A 20,542-nucleotide genomic window follows, 5' to 3' on the forward strand; every position below is an offset into this window, starting at 1 on the left:
ATTATTATATTTTTAAACACCAATGGTTGCAAAAATCTAAATAAGTTGAATAGTTTTTGTACACCGATGCAAAAATGTGGATTTTCTGCTTGTATTGATACGTCACTGAAATTGTGGTAACTAAGCAACCCTTACATTAACTGGTCGCAGTAGCAGAGGGTTGCCAGTGCGCGTCCCACCCTCGCGTGGTGCGGTTTACAATCCCTAGGTCGAGAAAACCTCGTGGAAGCGTCATTCAGTGTCCTAAACACAATTGAAGATTTACACATCACAATGGAAAAAATTCAAAAATTACCGGTACTATTTTTCCGAAAGTAAGCTGCACATTAAATTGCTTTTCCCGGCAAACGTTTAATATGTATTAAATCGAACTATTTGTATTTTCAATCAGAAGCGCACGTGTATAACACTTACAATAGATGATGATCTTCTGATTTTACTTTGAAGAGCACAATATGTTTATGACAGATAAATAGATTTTGACGCACTAGTCAGTATTTATTTTTTCTCCTTTTTCATCCCTTAATATTAATAACATATTATTGGTATGAGAATCTCAACTAATTTCTACAACGGATACGAAAACTCTGTAATTCTGAAAAAGTACAGTATAAATAATTTTCAGCACTAATAGTAATTAAAAATGATAGATTGATAAGATGAATGTAAAAAGTTATATAGTGAACAAATTTAATGGAAACAAGTACAAGTTATTCACAATTTAATTTAATATTTCACTAAGAAATTTGTCTTGAACAATTGAATGAAAAATATTGTTCTGGAAGTCGTGGATTGACATAGTTATAATGTTCTTAATTAATAATACTATTTTAGATAAAACAAAATAATGATTGATTTTACGTATGTATTTGAAACTTAATAGAAAAATAATAAATCCTTAGAAGTGTATCATTTTCATTGAATCATCATTTATACTGAGTCATTGTGTAAGCACTGACTTATTATTATGTAGAATATTATTCACATTGCATTTATTTGGAGCAATACTTTGAATTAATTGTATAACCACTTACGAATGGATCAAGTGACCGTCACGATTGCACTAACTCGTTAAGCGTGAAATTACACCAGTTAAGGGGTGACACATGCTTTACATATATTACATGCACGTAAGGCACATACCACGAACACAATATTACACATGATTTTTGTAACCATTTATTTAAGAATTTTTAACAAACTATTATGACTTAATTTAAATTAATAACTTATTTTATTCTCTTTAATTTAAAAACCCTTGGTAATCTCGTTAAACTGTAAAACGCAAATGTATCTTTCATCAGGTTGTTGTTCAACTCAATTTTTTGCAACAAATGATCATAATAAACAATTAAATAAATTGACATATATTCTTATTAGTGTTCATTCATGAACATGAGGATCAGAACCATGCATCCTCACCGATGCATCATCATATCGGTTACCAAACTCTGCATAGTTGCCCACACCATTGTTATCATGTTCCGGCACCAATCGGTAATCGTAGATGGATCATCGATTTAGTCGCCAATAGACACGATGAATCGAGCGTTCTCACGGTGTTGCTGCACGTAATCTTACATGAAACTGGAGATGTTATCATTAAATATTAATGACGCGCCATCACGAAGAGCGAACGGCCTACGCGAATTATTAACGGAGCAATAACGATCGACGTGCGGCACGGTGAATCAACGAAATAACGATTTTCAGTCATCGCCGCGTTAAGGCAACACGTGCACGTGGGTTCGTTGTACGTGTGTATATATCATTAAACGTGCGCCACTTTGTTAGGGTAGGCTACTCTGATTCAACACTCGAGTTATAACATTCTTGGAATTTTGAATGCACTTTCTTGTAGGTTACGTCCACTTTCCTATTGATTCAAAGAGACTCCATTTCTTATCCTGTTTGTTTCATAGAAGGTTCGTGGTAAATGTTTGTTATTAATAAGTATGAATTACGGTTTGAAAAGAAATTACATGTAATGCCATGTTGGAAATAATTCGGATAATGTATTTCTACTGTAAGCAATTTCAATGAATTAATTGATAATTTTTTAGAAATCGTATGAACAATTCATATGATTGCTAATTTTGCTAATTAAATTTTACTATGGTAATGTACTTTTTAATTAATATCACTCATACGATTTCCTTGTAACACTTTTCATAATTTGAAATTCACCGAATGCTTCACCAAATATTCGCGGATGGTAATATTTATATTGATTCAATTTTTCATAAGAAATAAAAAAATTGTACAGTAATCATCAAATATAAAAAAATCGAAATTCTGAGTTCAATTGTAATTACAGATCATTTTGGATGTAGGGAAGCCATTAAAATGTTGAAACATTTGCTATAAAAACATATTTCAATAAATGTGAAAAACTTCTTACTTTGATATGAAAAAGTTTTTACTTTTCATAACATTACATTGTAATTATTAATTAGCAGGGCGAACCATTGTGCAAATTCTACTTGTAGAATTCTGGAATAAATCAATTTAGACACCTACCGTTTCGTTCTTGGTGCATATATTTCCGTGATATTTTTTAAGATCGATATGTACGTACTTAGCAATTACTGGACACGCAGCTGCACAAAAAGAGCACGATCGTGACGATAATTATTCAGTCACAAGTTCCTACTCTTGACACACCGTTAAGAATGTTGAGTAACACTCGTGCAACCAATTCGGTGTTTTTTTATAAGGACCGTGTTTCTTTCGGTAACAAACATCCGCCTCGTGGATTTCACGAAAAGAATTGCACAAGAATCGCGACACTACGAAGCAGAATTCAGAAGGGATAGATCGTAACTTCAAAACCGCTATCGATTCTCACGTACTGTTGCACACATTATAAACTGACTTGAAGTCTGGTTCCACGATAGCGTGACACGTGACGGGAAACAGCCTAAGAACGTAGACACTGTTGTTTAAGAACGGCAGTAACACCGTTCGAATTGCGGAGAAAATTGTTTCGATGATACATATGATGCGGGAAAGAAATTTTCTCTATTCACGTCCTTCTGACATTGCCCGACAAAACTGGTCTATCAGAGTTAACAGAAATAGTTCACTATTCAACCAATCGCTTAATTTTTAAAGAACAAATCGTTGACAATGATGTATCGTTTGACATGAAAATCATGTTTTCAGAAAAGCAATGCTTTGAACAAAATTCACCGGTTATATTATTGCAATAATTAAAAATGGGATAGATGAATTTACAATATCTACAACTATATCAAGTTTAATCTAGCGTAATATTCAACAAAAATTTATATGTTTTTCATTATATTTGAAACTGGGTAAAACATGTAACAAAGAGAATTAATGTTTATGCTTTTTGGGTTTCAGTAAATTAGACCAAAAAAATTGATATTTGCGTAAACATCAGCAGTCTGTTAATCAAGTATGCAGAATGGAGAGCGGAAGCTTTAATTACCATTATGACTTGTAACTTATAGTGCAGTCACGATTGTATCAATAATTCGATTGGATTTCTCATTTTCCAAGATCTACTCGTATCAAACTGCTGTTCCGCGGATAGCTTCAAGGACATTCGTCGACAGTCGATGGAAGTAATATCGCTTAGTGCTACTATGCAAGTGGCGTGCACAGCTGTCCGCTGTTAATTTCTTATCAAACTTCTTTTTCCTTGAAAATTAATCGATTCATATCGCTCTATTTTCCGGGCACATACTCGGCGGTTGAACGCCCAACTTTCGGATGCGCTCGTTTCTTCCGACACTCTCCGCTTTATAACCATTGCAATGCAGCAAAGTTTAATAAATTCTAACTCCACGCTGACAGAATTAGGTTTCCTATTCTTGCGTTCGTTCGTTCTACAATTCTTTCAATTTCGAGTTATGTGTATTTTTGTAATCACTGATTAATTGACGTTTTTCTTCAAACTGTGAAATACAAGAAAACAAAATATAAAAAAATAGAAATGAATTTCACTATATTTTTCTGTAAACAATATTGATAACAAAAATTAAATTCTTATTTCCTCCGGATTTTTTTTTCTTTTTAGTATTATACTATAGGATTTATTAAGTTCTTCCATTAAAAACATAACGAAATTATTATTCAATTTAATATTGAATTCAGTTAACTTTAAAACACTTCCACGCGTTGGAAACCTTTATAGTCATTCATTGGGAAACGAATTTTAGCACTTTATTTCAGAAAATGCATTATGATCCTGTATATTTAAAAAATGTATATTAATTATGAAATGTTCACATATTAAATAACACATATTAAATCACGCAATCAATAGTTAAACATTACTGACGTGCCTGAATAACAACTAAATTCGTTAAAATGTAAATTTTTAATCTTCTCCGATGTCAGTAGTTCCGCGTGGCAACCAGTTCACCCATAATAAGTGGGCTTCCAGGCAATTAAAGCGACTGAAACGAATGAGCTGCTGCGCCTTCTGGCACATTTATTTCTTCCCGTGCTTCTTATCGTGCTTCGTATAAAATTGTTACCGTATGTCTCCATTGTCCAATTATACCTTTGACATTCAACAATTAACACAAAATTCACAGTGCCCTTTAAAAGCCAGTACATTGTTAATATATTTTAATGATCAATCACATCAATTTCATTCACGTTCAAATAACAAATTCGATGTATTTACGACGAAAATGAATAAAAAGATAACTCTTATCACAGTTTCTATTTCATTTTCAATATGACCAAATCATGGATAAAGAAAGTAAATTTTTATTCAGTTCCAAAACTACGTAAATCAATACACGAAATTCGGAAATTAGGAGATCGAAACCCTGGCCTGTATACATAGTTCGAAATGACTATGATACAGAAATAAGGGTTAAAATTCGACATGTCGCGACCTTGCCGTGAAATCTAGCATAATAGTTTCCTACGGGTGATAGGTGTTGTGGCGTTAGGTTTCTATGGCAGCGAGTGACCTGGTCAGTCCACCACGTGGACAGTAACCGAGCTTTAAATTCGGGTCGAGTTTAGTGATAAGTTCCTGATAGGATCTGCGATCGTGCCGGCCCGTCTTGAGGGAACGAGGCCTCGGTATCTGTCAGTCAGTCAATTATTAACCAAACTATTCTTTACATCAGTCTATAGAATGAGGTTTATTAGAAAACTGGCCAACCGATCGATATCGCCTTCTCTCGTACAAAATTAGCGAAAAAAAATGAATTTGCGAACGTTTATCATCGTTTGTCGCGAGGACGCGTCATTACCGAATTAGCTTTGCCGTATTACTGCGGGTGAGTGCAACACCTACCGTTCCTGTATTGGTGATCATTATTGGTGTGGCTGTTAGCTGTTCATTCTCAGTCACGCAGTGGCTGTGTTTACTTCTAGCGCGGCAACAGTAGTTGAAATCGCTTCGTTTAAACGGATAGCCTGGGAATTACGAAGTAAAAATGGCTGAAACGAGGATCGGGCACAGTGGATAAACTTTTGGATCCGAACTCGCCCGGAAGCGGCTTGTATTTGTAGACTGTAATTTCAATGATTATAACTTTATAACTTCCTTCCTTCAATCAAGATTAACACCAAAGTCTAATCCAACTATGTCAGACGATGTTCCGATGAAGTTCTTCCATGCCTGGGAGCTTTAGAGATCACTGTAATAACCGTGAATGTCGTATATGTGTGTCTATATTCAAAATTACATTTTGTGTTAAATAGAGTTTGGGTATGTTTGACAATTTTCACGATAAACAGAGAAATAGAAGAAGTAATATTAAGAATTGAACAATAGCTGAAAATAATGTATTTCGTTGTAAACCAATAATTTGAAAGAACAGTTAGAATTTTAGAATTATCCAAATCTTTTGGCAAGAATCCTTTATAATTAATTTCAATGATTCATTTCTCCAAACAATCTACTTTTAATTTATTGTTATTAGTTTCAATTCGACATAGATTTTATACTCATTTCGACGAAACAAAGAGATAATGTAAAAGAAGAATTCAGGTATCAACAATACGGAATGATAAGTATTCAACACTTAACCAGTTAATTACGTTTGACAAGTATTCACATCATCTTAAAGCTTGAAATGATACTAACTCTTTCAACGATGAATTATTTATTTTTTCAAATAAACATATAATTCATTTTTGTTTTGCTTTGGTATTTCATTAAAATATACCCTAGGTGCCATTCGTTCTGCGTTTGAAGAATACGCATTTCATTTTTTCATTTTATGATCACTTTTTCATTCAAAACCAACGCTTAGTGCTCAGTATTTAACTCTTCAACCCATGACTTCTTTCATAACTACACTACCTGGAATTACCTTGTCATTAATCATTTTCTAGAAACGCAGAAAAATTCCACCTTTATCTATATCCACATTTACTTTAAAGCATAAGAATTGATAAGAAAAGAATAGTATTTATTTTGAGTCCGAAAAAGTAATCGTCACCTATTTTGTTAACAGTGAGAATAGCATTTTTACAAAAATAATTATTTGTTGAAATAAAAAATTACAAAAATAATTATTTTTGTTAAAAATTATAGGTCAGTTAATGTATATTGAGAAAATAAATCTATTTTTCTTAAAAGTTTTTATTTTAAGGAACTTGAGGGGTTAATACCTACGCTCATACATATGAAATCAATTTTTTCCGAAACAGTGAGATACTTCAGTGAGCGGTGAAGTAGAGGACAATCTCTTCGGCGCGATGAATTCGGTCCGTCGACAGGGTGAAAGATGTTTCCACGCGAGATTGGACTAGTTTCGAACCGGTGCCAGAGACGGGCATGGACACGAAGACTCCACCCATCCCGTTGAAGGTCCAGGAGAAGCCTAAACCAAGACAGCAGGAAAGTGTGGCTGACGTGTCACTGCCCCCGCTGACACCATACAAGAATCATCGTCCGAAGCAAAAAACCGCTGGGACTCAGTGGTCGCGTGATGCGCCAAGTGCTATACGGTATCAGGATCATCAGAAAAAAAGGCCTTACAGGTATACTTGCCCCTTCGATCGATATGCATTTCTTCGAGCGTTGTTTAGAGCACGTTTCTCTGTTCTTACACGCTTAAAGTTTAAATGCTTTCTATGATAAGCCTTTATGTTGGGATTATTCAAATATTTTAAATCACGGAGTGCATTATATCGAAATGAAAATTTTTTAATATTAACCCTCCGCGCTCGAAAGTTTTTTAATAGAAATGTTCAAAATTTTTTTATTAGATATAATTATATTATATGAGAAATAACATTTTTAAAAAACTAGAGTATACCTATCTTTTGGTCTTAATTAAATGTATATTATATTATATGTATATTATAGACGACAGTTTTTGAAACTGGTTTGAAAAGAAATCGTACGTAAATTAAGTAATAAAGGTAATTTATTTCAGTAATTTTATATATTGATAGATTGTTCAAAGTTTAATGCTAAATATCGAGTTTTTTAATTTTAATAAACCAAATGGTGATCGAGAGTCGCCTCTCAAGCGCAAAGGATTAATGTTTCAAGCAAGAAACATTTCTGATAATGAAATTTTTTTAATTGAAGAAATTGAAAATGTGGAAAACAATTTTGGAATACTATTTTTCCTGAAAATCATAAGGTGACGTGCTTATAATAACACTAATTTCACTTTCCTCATCTCAAATATGAATTTCGTGAAGAAGTTCCATTTTCCTAAAGTCTATACGCTTTCCTTTAAAACCTCTACAAAGTGATAAAATAATTGACACATAATTATCAGTCACATGTTCTATCTTAGTACTAAGAAAAAAAGTTTTATCAAGTATTAATCTACGAGGACATTTCAAGACATAATTGCCAAAAGTTATAGAATTCGATTATCAAGCTCAACTATCCTACGAAATGTTGAATACAAGTAAGTAACTGTAGCAAAAGTCCTTAATTATTCCAGAGTGCTGCAAATTGGCGCAACGCCGTTGATGCACGCTTGTCAACAAGGTGATAGAGCACGGGTCCTAAGACTGTTAAAGGAGCAAGAAGAAACGATAGGTTACAGGGATCGGACACTGAGGAGCGCTTTACATTATTGCATGGACGCTGGAACCGGAGGTGCCGTCGCTTCGGCGGCACCGGAACTGGTAAATGCGCCCGACGCCGAAGGACACACTCCACTTCATTTAGCAGTTATCGCCGGCGACACACAATTGGTGGCCGTTCTGCTGGCTAACGGGGCTGACGTTAATGCCAAAGATTTGGAGGGACACAGCGTTCTTCACTGGGCCACTGGTAATTTTTTTCAACATATTTAATAACTAAATATTAATATTTTTTATAGTAATTCAATTAATGAAATGAATGAATTAATGTTCGTTAAATTAATTTATTAACCCTCCAACCCTGGACAACGTGGAATTCTAAATATTTTGCAAAATATTCTCGCTTAACTGAGTGTTAACTTCTCTTGAGTATTTTATCAGACTATTGTTAGTTATCATCTGTCTCGTTAGTTAGTTAGATTTTATCTAATTCTTAGGAAGCATCTGCATAACAAGTAAAACTAGCCCGCGATTTCATACCGAAAAATTAAAAACTCACCCGCGGTTAGAGAGTGAAATATTAATATTTTAAAATTGGAATTACAAACAAATAAAAAGCATTAGAATATTAACTAAAATAGAGTATCCCATAAGACCGTGAAAATAGGTAAAAAAGTTGATTTATAGAATCTAATCATTCAGACAGTAAATACAAGATTAAACAATTTTTAATTTGACTAACTCTTTTTTAACTGAATTTTCAATGATATTTAATTAAGAAAAGTGATAGGTGCTCTGCAGTTCCTTTAAAATGTTATTTTTTATCTCGTTTATTTAATGAATGATTCATTCGTAGTAAATTTTGTACACTACCTATTTAATGAAAAGTAATAAATAAACCAACTTTCAAATTTGCATGCCAAATTACATGCCTCGATGTACGGCGGATCACCTGAAAAAGTAGTTACAAGTTATCAGATTTCGATTTGTTTTCCCATGAGAAAATTCCTGATATCGATTTGCATAGTCATTATCTCCGTCATATGCAATAAAACTGGAAACAGCAACATTAGCAGCAAAGTAAAATCTACGAAAACCACAGGGTGTGAAAGTAATAATTTCATGGTCGAACATAGTCAAGGATCATTACGCCATTACAAAAGTAGAAAAAAAACAGGCATCTACTATGAAGGTCCTATGCTAACTGACACGGGTACTATCGAGAAAAGGTCAAATTGTGAGCAGTGGGTGCTCTAACGATAGTTTAAAACCTGCGGAAACTGTGAATTACCAAGCGTATCGTTTCCAAGGATCTCCGTCGGAACGGGAGGGGGTCAGTATTGGTCAAGTAAGGTTAGTGGGTCAGATTCGGTGACGACATTCCGGTTCGCCAAGGAACACGCGAGACTCCATGCCGAGATAATCCTCAGAGATTGACCATAGTCGTCCTTGATGTATTCAAATGACCGGAGATTTATTGCGACCCACCGCAATTGCCCGCTCCTGCTTCCTTTTGACTGGTTTCGCTGCAGAAAAAAGTTCGTATCGGTAGTTGCATCTGTATAATTCTTGGTCGAGCCTCATGCGAGGACAATTCGAATTACGAAGGCTGGGAACTACTTGGAAAGTTTCATTTCGACCCGGTTGATTGCTACTTGGACGCTTAGGGGGTCTAATGATCCACCGTGAACTAAATACGAAACGACAGTGTCTGTTAAATTGATTTTTAGCAATGTTGACCGCTTTTGTATATATCGTACGTTCGATTGAAAGACCGAAAGATCACACTTTTAATATACTAGTCCATTAACACCTTGAGACTGGTGACGACAGCTTTACTATGGCATTCATAAAGGCTAAACATCGCGTGTGTTGCGACATTCATGATTTTATGAATGTCGAAGGACTTTTCAAGATGTTTTACATGTTGATTTTATTCACGCGGAACTAACGAGCCACGTAAAGTTGATTGAGCAAGAAAATTGAAAAATGTTTTCTGATTTACGTACGCATAGAGACTTCTTTCATAGTAATTGGTTCAGATTTGCAATATTATTATAGAAATATTGTAGAGTGCGTGTGATTGTATCGCTTATGAGTGCTACTGCAAAAATACGGTGAAAAGAGGCAATGTAGAGTTAGCAATTATGTTCTTGAATTAATGGATGTTAAAGGTTGCACGCGAAAGATTATGCAATGGTCACAAAGTATGTTTTAAATGAAATCACCATGACCTTTCGTTTCATTATTCACGCAAACATTTTTGAAATTTTCAGAATAATTCCGGTAATAAATATTAATGTTGCTGTTATCAAGCTTTGTTAAATTAAATGTAAATGGCAACGTTTGTGTACTTCGTGAAAATCTATCATCTTAACTATCAATGTTTGATAATTAATTTACTAGTAAATCTGTTTTTGACTACATTTAGTATGCGGTGAAGCAGAATGTGTCCGACTGGTGTTAGCAGCAGGTGCGCGTCCGTCGACGCCAGATCTCCGTGGAGGATCACCACTTCACTATGCTGCTCAATGTTGCGGAGCAGCAGCCACTGCCGAACTGGCGGTTCCTAAGAAAGTTGGCCTGAAGGTTCTTCAAACCCTTTTGGAATTTGGCGCCGACGTGAACGCAAAGGACGAAGATGGAAGGCAGCCAATTCTATGGGCGGCGAGCGCCGGTAGCGTTGAAGCTGTGTTAGCATTGGCTAGGTAAAATTTCTTCTTACAAATTTGATGAGAAAACAATATCGGTGTTCTATCGTTTTACATTCATACTTTCAATTACGGAATTAATTAAAGATTCAATAATTAGATAATAATTAAATGTATAATAAAAATTCTTTAAATAGTTTTTTTTAATGATCGAGTAGTTTATATTAACTTTTCTTGCTCCTTTCAAGTTTTCCTCTATGTTTAATAATTATTATGCTGTATTAAAAATAATTTGGAATCACTAATTGACAATTCGGTCTTCAAACATACAATTAATATATTTTAAACTTATTATAGTAATATTGAGGAATATTATCTTTGCCGAAATGTCTCTTAAGTATCATTTACGTGTTACTTCATTAAGTGGTGATTTTAAAATAATTGATTTTTAAATATATACATTTGTGCAATAAACACAATTCTACGCAAAATCGTATCTGATATGAACTTTTCGTTATGCAGCTTGAAAACCGATATGCTCTAAAAATAATAATTAAAATGTAGAGCCGGTGGTTCAGCTGCTGCAGGAGCTGCAGACAAAGATGGCCTCACGGCTCTTCACTGTGCCGCTTCCAGAGGACACGCAAGGTGCGTGGAGGCTCTGGTCAATTTATGCGGTGCCCACCCCGACCATGTCGATGACAACGGTTGTTCGGCACTGCATTATGCAGCCACTCTCGGCCACGCAGATGCCACTGCCTTGATCCTGAAATTGGGAGCTGATCCTAATCGACAAGATCGGAAGGGTAGAACGTAAGTAGTGTAACAATAAAATATATTGAACACTGATTAAATTAACATGTCTAGCAAAGCTTAACAAATAAAGCAAACATGTATTTAAATTGTTATATAAAATCAAATTATGTTTTGAATTTCTTATAGTTTAAAAGTGCGCGCGCGCGCGTATGTGTGTAGTTTCACGATTTTAATAACTACATGAGAAGAAATTAATGAAGAAATCATTATGAAAGTCATTTTGACTCATTTAATACTCTAAAGCAATTCAAGTATAAAAAATTACTTAAGAGACAATTTAACATTTTTCAGACCGGCGCTCTGTGCTGCAGCAAAGGGTCAACTCGAAACTTTAAAGATCCTAGCACAACATGGTGGTTCTCTGTATGCGAGGACAGTAAGGGGAACCGGAGTTGCGCACGAAGCAGTAGCTTCCGGTAGAATCGAACTGATCAAATGGCTGGCGAAGAAGCGTCCTGGCACTTTGGACGTGGCCACGCACGATGGCAAAACTCCTTTGCACGTAGCCGCTTTACACGGCCATTTAGACGCCTGCAAAGTTCTTTTGGACAACGGCGCAAGGATCAACGCAGTGCTTCGAACCAGTAAAGGCAACTTGATGACAGCTCTTGATGCTGCGCTTTACAGGGGGCACAGGGATTGCGCTAAGTTGATTCAAATGCACGGTGGTACTACGGCTCATCAGCTGAAAATGCAGAAGACTGTACCGAATAAAGGTCAGGTTAGGTACATATACTTATGTGATTTTATGTTTCTTTTATTATTTAAAGCCTTTGATGTTTGAATTCTTGAAGGCAATTTCATTTAATTTTTCTTATAAATAGAACATACACTTACCTCAAGTAGTTTATAGTTACTAATTGTGACCAGATTGCAGCAAAAAAAAATATAAAAAATTCTGCCAAACAATTTTTCATCTTCGAGTTTAAAAAAGAAACGTTTGACTATTTAATGTTTCTGCATATTGTATGTTTTATTTTTTAAAAGGAGAAGTTTTTGAGGATGATTGGACTTTTAATTTATGTTTCATTCAGTCTTTGCAGCGAGATTGCAAATGAAACATGTGGACAGCAGCACTGATTCAGAGAGCAGCCCTCGTAGACGAGGTCGCAGCTACAAACTTCCGGATCTTTACTACGAAGAACAATGGATCGAGAAAAGAACTCGGCGAAGGGGGAACTTGCGGAAATTAGTTCGACAGGATAGTCGGAGCTTCAGTGAGGAGGAAGTTAGATTGTCAAAAACGTCCTCGAAAGATCAAAGGAGAGCCCGCAGTGAATCGGCACGGTAAATAAGTTTCCTAAAATGTCTCCTGAAAACTTAATATTAACAGCTGTAATTGATTAATGAATTTTTACCTTCCTCTCTTGATATCGCAGTAGAGTACATAATATTGTTTATATAGATTATAATAAGAAAGATTTTAACTTTTATCAATTTAACGTGAAAAAAAAAGTTTATCTCGTAATAAATATAACACAACATCGCACAGAGCTTAGAAATAAACTTTACACAATTAATAAATCTAAACATAAATAGTCGAATAAACTAACAAATTTCAATTTCATGTACAATCATCCCAATGTTCCAGATACGACGAAGATGATACAGATCAAAAACTAAGAAGAAGAAGAAGAAGTAAAAAGCGGTCAGCCAAATCGAAGCCTGACTCCAGCGAGCCTTCGATAGACTCTGATAGTGGAGACCTGTCTAAACGAAAACCGGAAAAGCGAAAGGAAGGTGGCAAGACGGATAAAAGCAACGGAACGGAAAACAAGGAGGAATCCAAGAAAGAAGACGAAGATGACGAAAGTGTAAGCGACGATAGTCTAGAGGTAGTCGTGGTGAAACGATCTCTAGAAAAAAAATGTGAAAAGGTTGTGTCCGGAAGGAGATCAAGGACGCCCAGGGAAAGTTCGAAAGAAACAAAGTTCACCAAAACACAGAAAAGCACTAGGAGAAAATTAAATTCCAGTAAATCGAAAACGTCGAACAATGGTGACAGTACGGCGGATCGAATGCAATCATCCGATAAAGGTTTCAAGGAGTCGGAATTTCGGGAACGAGATACACCGAGAACTTCTGTAGACGAGGACAAAGAAAACCGAGAAAAAATAATCGAAAGTCGATACCGCAGGGATATCACTGATAGCACGAGCCAAGAAACCGTGGAGCGTGTTGTAGTAACAGCCATGGTTCATAAGGATCAGACTCCAGATACACCGAAATCCATGCAGGAAACATCAAAGGAAGTTACTTTTAACGATAGGCTGAGAACGGAAATAATAGAGTCTGAGGAACTATCCAGAGATGCTGTTTCTAGTGCGAAAGTGGACGACATCGTCGAGCATACCACTGAATCAGGTAGCAATCTCGTGACAAAGGCAGCTAGTTTGAAGAAAGATGTGGAAGGAATGAGGCAGCAGATCACGCAGGAGAAGACACAACGTAAAAGTGGCAGGAAGAAGAGCGAAGAAGGAGAAGAGGAAGGACAATATAGAAAAGACAGGAAGGAAAGTATAAGTGGAAAGATTGAAAAAGGTGATGGAACTAAAGAAGATTCAAGAACAGATGCAAACGAACAGGATAAATCATCTGTCGAGGAAGAAGGAAAAAACAAAGAGTTGGATGTAGATGAGATAGGTAAGACTTTAAACAGAATCTTTTAAAATTTAAGAATAAGTGTCATTCTATTAAAATAACTTTTTGCAAAATAACTTTGTCAAATAATTGTTTAGTATTCTTTAATGGTTCGTAATCTATAATACTTTAAGGAATTTCTCTGTAAACTTTCTGTAGAGTCCTTTTTCTAGGCAGGTTAGACGTGCACACGACAACCGAGACGGAAAGTCCTACGCTGGATTCGCAGAAGGATTACCGACGCCTGGAAACCGGACAAGAAGATGATCTCACGTCTAAATCGGGAGGAACGACGCCCAAAACCGCGGATGAAAAGACAGACGTATCCGAGCACACTTCCAAAGATGAACTAGATGAATCCGAGCAGGCTAGCAGATCCGAAAGTCTAACGAGGGATTCCCAGAGGGAAGATTCTACGCCGCGAACGGCTGTACAAGACATTCCACCGTCAGAGGAGGAAGAAAAGAAATCGACATCCGAGAAACCAGAAAACAAACCAAAAAGTAGGAAAGGCAGCATCAAAAGGAAACCCTCAATCGATGAAAAGAAAGTTAAATCATCGTCGAGGCAGTCGAATGGAAGCGCGAGTCCTCAAAAGAGCAGTCGTAAGAGAAGAGAATTTAGCAAAAAACGGGAATCTTTCACGAAAAAGGTATCCACGAAATCATCTTCGGAGAAAACGAGTCAAGATACCGCAGAGGAAGCCATGCAAGTACAGAAAATGGAGACAGGCGTTGTTGGAAGTCCAGTGAAGGAAACGCAAGATCTTTTGATGGAAAGTTCAAGGAAGGAATCACCGGACGACAAGGAGCAAGCAGATTCCGCGCGCAGGAAGTCGGTAGATCTTTCATCGGCTTCGAGAGATTCCGCGCTAATGGAGGAAGCGGATGACCGGTCTTTAAGCGTTGATACTCCGGTTGCTACGAAAAGGAAGCTGTCTGGTGAAGAGGAAGCAGCTGAGGTGTTATCGCCGGCAAAATCTAATTTGGAAGATCAAGTGATAGAGACTGAAGATGTTAAGAAGAGCAAAAAGCGGTCTATCGAGGATGCGTTAACCACAGGTGAGGAGCCAAGTATTATTTGGTTTATTGCTAAATATATTGAGAATTCGTTATGAAATTTGCTAATTTGCTATGAAAATAACATTAATACCACATAATGTGGCCCTTCATACCAAATAACTTTTGTAAAAACATTTTCTTTCTAACTTCAATTTATCAAGTATTCAATACTGTACAAGATATTCCACCGTAAACATTTAAACGGCACACCCTATATAATATTTATTACAATTAAGAGCAATTAATACATAAAGTAGTTGTATGTGTCGTATGATTACGACGTATAAATTTTATACACGCATCGCATCTTATACTATATACAATTAGGTTAAAATGATCCTGCATCCGCTGTACGAGGATTAAAGTTTAATTGTTAAAACACGAAATTGGATATCTTATAAGCTGAAATTCTAGTTAAAAACATTTGTCTGTCACCGTTTATCAATGTTACCAATATATTTGAATAACTCATTGGGTTTTATGCGTGTATTTTGTTTTAATCCGTATCCAGTTTTTAATGTTACATATTACATTTTTGTGTTTTTAAATACTATCTACATGTTAATATGTAAAAATACACTTTTCTCAGAAAAGGACAGCTTTCGGTACATAGACGAAAGCTCCTCGAGTTCTCCAAAATCAGCGCAAATAAGACGATCAAGACCTTCAACGGGAAAAGCTAGAACCACTGGGACGTCATCTTCGAGAGCGTCAGCAAAGAAGAGTCTGTTCGAAAGCTCGGAGGAACGGTCCCCTGATAGAAGTGCCATAGTCGCGGTTATTGAAAGTCCAGAGTGGGACGACGAGGATGAAGAAATTGCAAAGGAACTCCGAGACGTGATCGGAGAGGACGATGAGCATGAGACGGAGCTTGAAGAGGATAATGAAATCGGAGTGGTGAGGGTTCTACCCAGTACGAGTGAGGAAGAGACATCTCGGAGAGCTCCTGATGCCAGAACGGATACTGACACTTTACCACAAGTAAGGATCAATTAAAAATTTAATAGAATCTGCCATCATAATAATTATTTTATGACAATTAAATGTTTTATTACTGAAAGTATGTAATTAGTAGCCAATTCTCGCTAAAATTACATTTTATATATTTTCTCTTGAATAGATTATAAGTATATTAATAATGACAATAAATTACGATAAAAATAATGTATATTTTCTCTTTATTATTTGACGAATTTCGGACATGTAGTCGCGTTAATGTATAATTAATGTGCATTAGTTTTGTAAGCATTTCATTCTGTTGAACAATATAAACATTTGTATACTCTTTACACTTTATTTAAAGAGATAGGCACATAAATGATAAAAAAAATTAAACTGTTCCTGGTTAATGTGTTTCTTTAAGTAGTCAATCTCTATATTATAATGATCTCAAAGAGATTATCTTTCGTATTTAATTAGGTGCAACCCAGTACTCATACACGAGTGACCAGAATACGAAGTCCACAAGAAAGTAGAACGAGTCGTCTGCAAGGGAAGCAACGTCGAGACAGCGGTGGTAGAGACAGTGGTATCGAGCCTAGTCCAAGGGTGTCCAGGATACCAAGAAGAAGAATCATGAAATGTTGTCCTAATACCGAGAAGCAACAAGCTTTGAACATGGAGACTATAACGAGAGATGTACAGATCAGTCTACGACGTTATCATTTGGAAAGAAAAATTTTTTTCCAATTAATGGAACTGAAGAGATTGCAAATACGACATGGCAGAGCAAACGAACATGTTCTAGTTAAAAGACAAGTAATTATCTTTCAGTTGGTTGTTGGAAATTTCATTCATTACTTTTAAAAGTTTATAAATGCTGTATACGATCTAGCGGATACTAAGATCCGAATGATCGAGAAAAAGGTTTTTAAATAATATATTATTATAAAACCAAACTTATCGATAAATTTTGAATGTACCATTTTTTAATACCCTACGTTTAATATATTAATTTCCCTGTTTTGTAGGTTGATGCCTTCCATAAAGCAGGAATGTCTGGACCTACCCTCGGTGTGGCAAAATACGACCAACCCTTAACATTCAGGTTAGTTTGTTTAATGTAAAATCATTCATAACTAACATAATTACTGAGTAACAAAATTTTAGTATAGTACATATTTCGGTGTATACTATAATACTCTTTATACAAACAATATATAGTCGAACAATAATTAATAACGATTTACAATATCAAAATAGTTTTCCTTTTCGTATATTCTTAAAATATATATAAAAAATGTACACTTTAAAACTTGCTATAGTATTACTTAATATTTTCATATAGTATAAATGAAATATAATAAAAATATAATAAAAATTTATTACCAGACACTTCGAGACCTTTCTGTATGACCAACTGAGGAAACTTCAGAGAAGACCAGCTACCCCAGACTTCTGTACCGAAGCGAAACAGTGCACTCAGAAAACTCATCGATGTCATCACGCAACAAGCGCTTACACTTCTTTCCCTGTATATACATATCGTACGTTACTGCAGTATATTATAGAATAAATAAATTTCAGAATTCTATTTCCCATATTATTTAATTTGTTTGTAAATCTTCATTTGGCTTCTTTGCATAAAATTAAAAGTTTCGACGATTTCTTCTAAGTATCACTTAAAAATTTAACAATATGGAAATGGAATGCTGAATAGGGAAATTCAATGAAGACAATTTGGAGAAGGAATCAGTTACCCTATTGTGATTGTAGATTATAATTGCAGTAGGTGGAGGCGCCCAAGAACCAGCAGATCTTCTTCCGAAGATAGAGAGTCGAGGAAAGGGACAAATGACGGTAACCTTCGATAATTTAGTAACGAAACTTAAAAGTTTCATAAATAATATTTTTACAAAATAACTTATAACATACTTCTCAGATAAATGAAATGTAATATAAAATATAGAAAGAATTTGATAACAGTACAGGAGATTGTTCTAAACAAATCAATTTTATTTATATATTTTTTTATATGATTTTAATATAAGTACAAATGATTAATACTCTAAAATGGTGAATAATAGAATTGACATAAATTCAAATGATGATATTACAGAAGATATAGCTTGTCCTATATGAATAAATTTTATTTCCTTATTTTCTATTTAGAAATGTAATATGATTACCAAACGTTACGAATTACACAAGCTACATTTTTATTATAATTTCTTATATAAACAATACAGATTTACTTGTATATGATATTTCTGTGCTATTGCATTAATGCGGACAAAGTTACTATCAAAACTATCGAACGTCTTGAATAATGAATATTTTTGTCTTCATTAATAACTTTCTTGTCAAAATACGAAAACATTAATGTTGTTGTCTTTCGCAGGTGGAAGTAACGCACGGAGAAGAAAAGCAAATAATAGCTCTTCCAGCTGAAAGACTGGACCGTACAAAGAAATATTATGTAACGTTCACCGTGAAAGGGGAAGCACACGATACGGAAAAGCCTAAATCGTCGACCGGTATCCAGAGAAATGCCAAAAGCGTTTAAGAAGTTTTCGACATCCGTGCCTTCTTACTTTTCAACTTATAAAGCTGAACATGTTGACTGCCATAGTGGTTCCGTTGACGCCACTGTATCACTAATAACTACTAGACTGCAAATATTTATGCAAATATTAATTTTTATAGTCTAATTTACAAAAACTGGAATCAAATAGGAATTAGTCTGTCTCATTAAATATTCTATTACCTGCTGAATGAAATGAAAAACAGCATTGAATTTTGGTAAGTGTTATACAATATCAAATTTTAAACAATCGGGGACACTATAAATACAGAAAAGCTGCAGTCTGTTAATAATTAACTTTATCCAATTTTTCCAAACGGTTATCAGTGAAATCGAATAAAACATTTGAGAGAATATAAATCAATCAATAGTACAAAACAGTTTATATAATTTTATAATTAATCATTTTTGTTTTTATTAGATAGGATAAGTCGAATTTAAAACAGTCTTTTTTTAATATGATTATATGTATCAGTTTTTGATATTTTGAACAATGTTTTTACTTAGAATTTGTAAAAGTTTATTTTTACTATTGAATACGAAGTCAATATGAATACTTTCATATCATATCAATCTTAAGGCGTACGGGATAAGAAATATAAAATTCACTAGGCAGACAACTTGTTTATGTACATCGTACAAAATACGTTTCTATATTATGTTTTCTACATAATTTCCAATTATTTTCGCAACATAATACTGATGCATTTTTACCGCCATTACAATTATACAATATGTCGAATTGAGCGACGTCGGTCCTTTTTTCGAGTTTATAATTTAAATACATAACTGTATATTATTTCTTGTTGTACAAGGAAATACGTTTACGCAAGCGAAAAAAGAAAAACTGCCAGAGAAAAGTTCGTGTATAAATTTAAATTAAGCGTCGAATCGAATGTTCTGTGTAAATTTTATTAATGATGTAAAAAAATGTTAAATAGCATGAAACAATTGTGTTCTAATTTATTAGTGTAAATAATTTTATGCATTAGACTTGTATATCATTAAACTGCAAAGAATCAACGATAATATCTAATAATGAAACACAATTTCGTATAACGATAATTTATTTCGGTTCAATTACTAACACTTTTGCGACCGTTGACGCAATGCTTACGTGTATGTAAATTTAAAAATAGTACTTCGTGGCGTGTACTTGTGATTTCACGATATTAACGATTATGCGTGTATATAAATGAATAATATTATTTACTTTGCTATAGTAACGAAGTGTTCGAAATTCAAAAAATTTGTCCATCTCTTGTTTTAAATATTTCTTGATTTTTTAATTACTTCGATTATAATTTTCAACTTTAATCAATGAATTATCGGTCGCAACAGTGTTAAGACGAACTTCAAATTGTTAAAACTTCAAGTTGACATTTGTCGACGTCTGTCGGAAAGACTTACTAGTTCAATATATTTGTAAAATATGAGACATTTCGTTCTTGCAAAAGCAGGGACCATGCAATAATTAACGCGCACATATTCTGTACATTTGTGTAAAGAAAGCCATTATATGCAACATGTATGTAATTCCATGTAAAATAAACTGCTACGACTTATGTATTGTCCACTTTCTTCTTTATCAATTTTTTTTAATAGTAATAAACTACACAAAATATGTACATTCATCAATTAATCATAAAAGTTCTTATCGCAAATAACTGTTTCCATTTATAGAAAGCTGCATGGCAAGTAACATGAATTTACGTAAAGAACATTTCATTAAGACTAAAACTGAAAAGTAAAATACTCTGCATTGATTATTCTAAAAAATGGGACATGATAAGTACTATCAATTTAGTACAGTGCAGATTTATACGTATTTAGAACAATATCATTCAGAAAAGCAGACT

General features: G+C 34.5%; 1 protein-coding gene and 1 long non-coding RNA gene across 3 annotated transcripts; one reads left to right on the forward strand and one right to left on the reverse strand.

The window, feature by feature from the left end:
• Positions 1–85: 85 nt before the first annotated feature.
• Positions 86–1,691, reverse strand: LOC143174782 (uncharacterized). The gene is made up of 3 exons (XR_012999117.1): positions 1,035–1,691; positions 415–595; positions 86–243 (listed from the first exon to the last, which is right to left on the reverse strand). It is a non-coding gene; the product is annotated as an uncharacterized LOC143174782 (long non-coding RNA).
• LOC116426546 (uncharacterized) lies at positions 178–20,282 on the forward strand. 2 transcript variants are annotated; one of them, XM_031975634.2, is made up of 15 exons: positions 178–314; positions 6,652–6,984; positions 7,908–8,242; positions 10,424–10,700; positions 11,208–11,456; positions 11,751–12,175; positions 12,494–12,746; positions 13,051–14,102; positions 14,273–15,160; positions 15,750–16,141; positions 16,580–16,918; positions 17,131–17,207; positions 17,492–17,646; positions 17,889–17,959; positions 18,501–20,282. In XM_031975634.2, exons 2-15 carry the CDS (start codon positions 6,779–6,781, stop codon positions 18,663–18,665), a joined length of 4,884 nt encoding a protein of 1,627 aa, XP_031831494.1. In that variant the 5' UTR covers positions 178–314; positions 6,652–6,778; the 3' UTR covers positions 18,666–20,282. The 2 variants fall into 2 exon arrangements, with proteins under 2 accessions (XP_031831494.1, XP_076225941.1); XM_076369826.1 differs by having other exon boundaries at positions 17,876–17,959; positions 18,501–18,639.
• Positions 20,283–20,542: the final 260 nt, after the last annotated feature.

This window comes from Nomia melanderi, chromosome 8, assembly GCF_051020985.1.
Source record: "Nomia melanderi isolate GNS246 chromosome 8, iyNomMela1, whole genome shotgun sequence".
In the NCBI taxonomy this organism is placed as follows: domain Eukaryota; kingdom Metazoa; phylum Arthropoda; class Insecta; order Hymenoptera; family Halictidae; genus Nomia; species Nomia melanderi.

Excerpts from the sequence above, each read along its gene's own strand:
- LOC116426546 (XM_031975634.2), top strand. The coding sequence starts at position 6,779 with ATGGACACGAAGACTCCACCCATCCCGTTGAAGGTCCAGGAGAAGCCT. Across the intron at positions 11,457-11,750 it reads CAAGATCGGAAGGGTAGAAC|ACCGGCGCTCTGTGCTGCAG; the intron begins GTAAGTAGTGTA and ends AACATTTTTCAG. Across the intron at positions 17,208-17,491 it reads GACCAACCCTTAACATTCAG|ACACTTCGAGACCTTTCTGT; the intron begins GTTAGTTTGTTT and ends ATTTATTACCAG.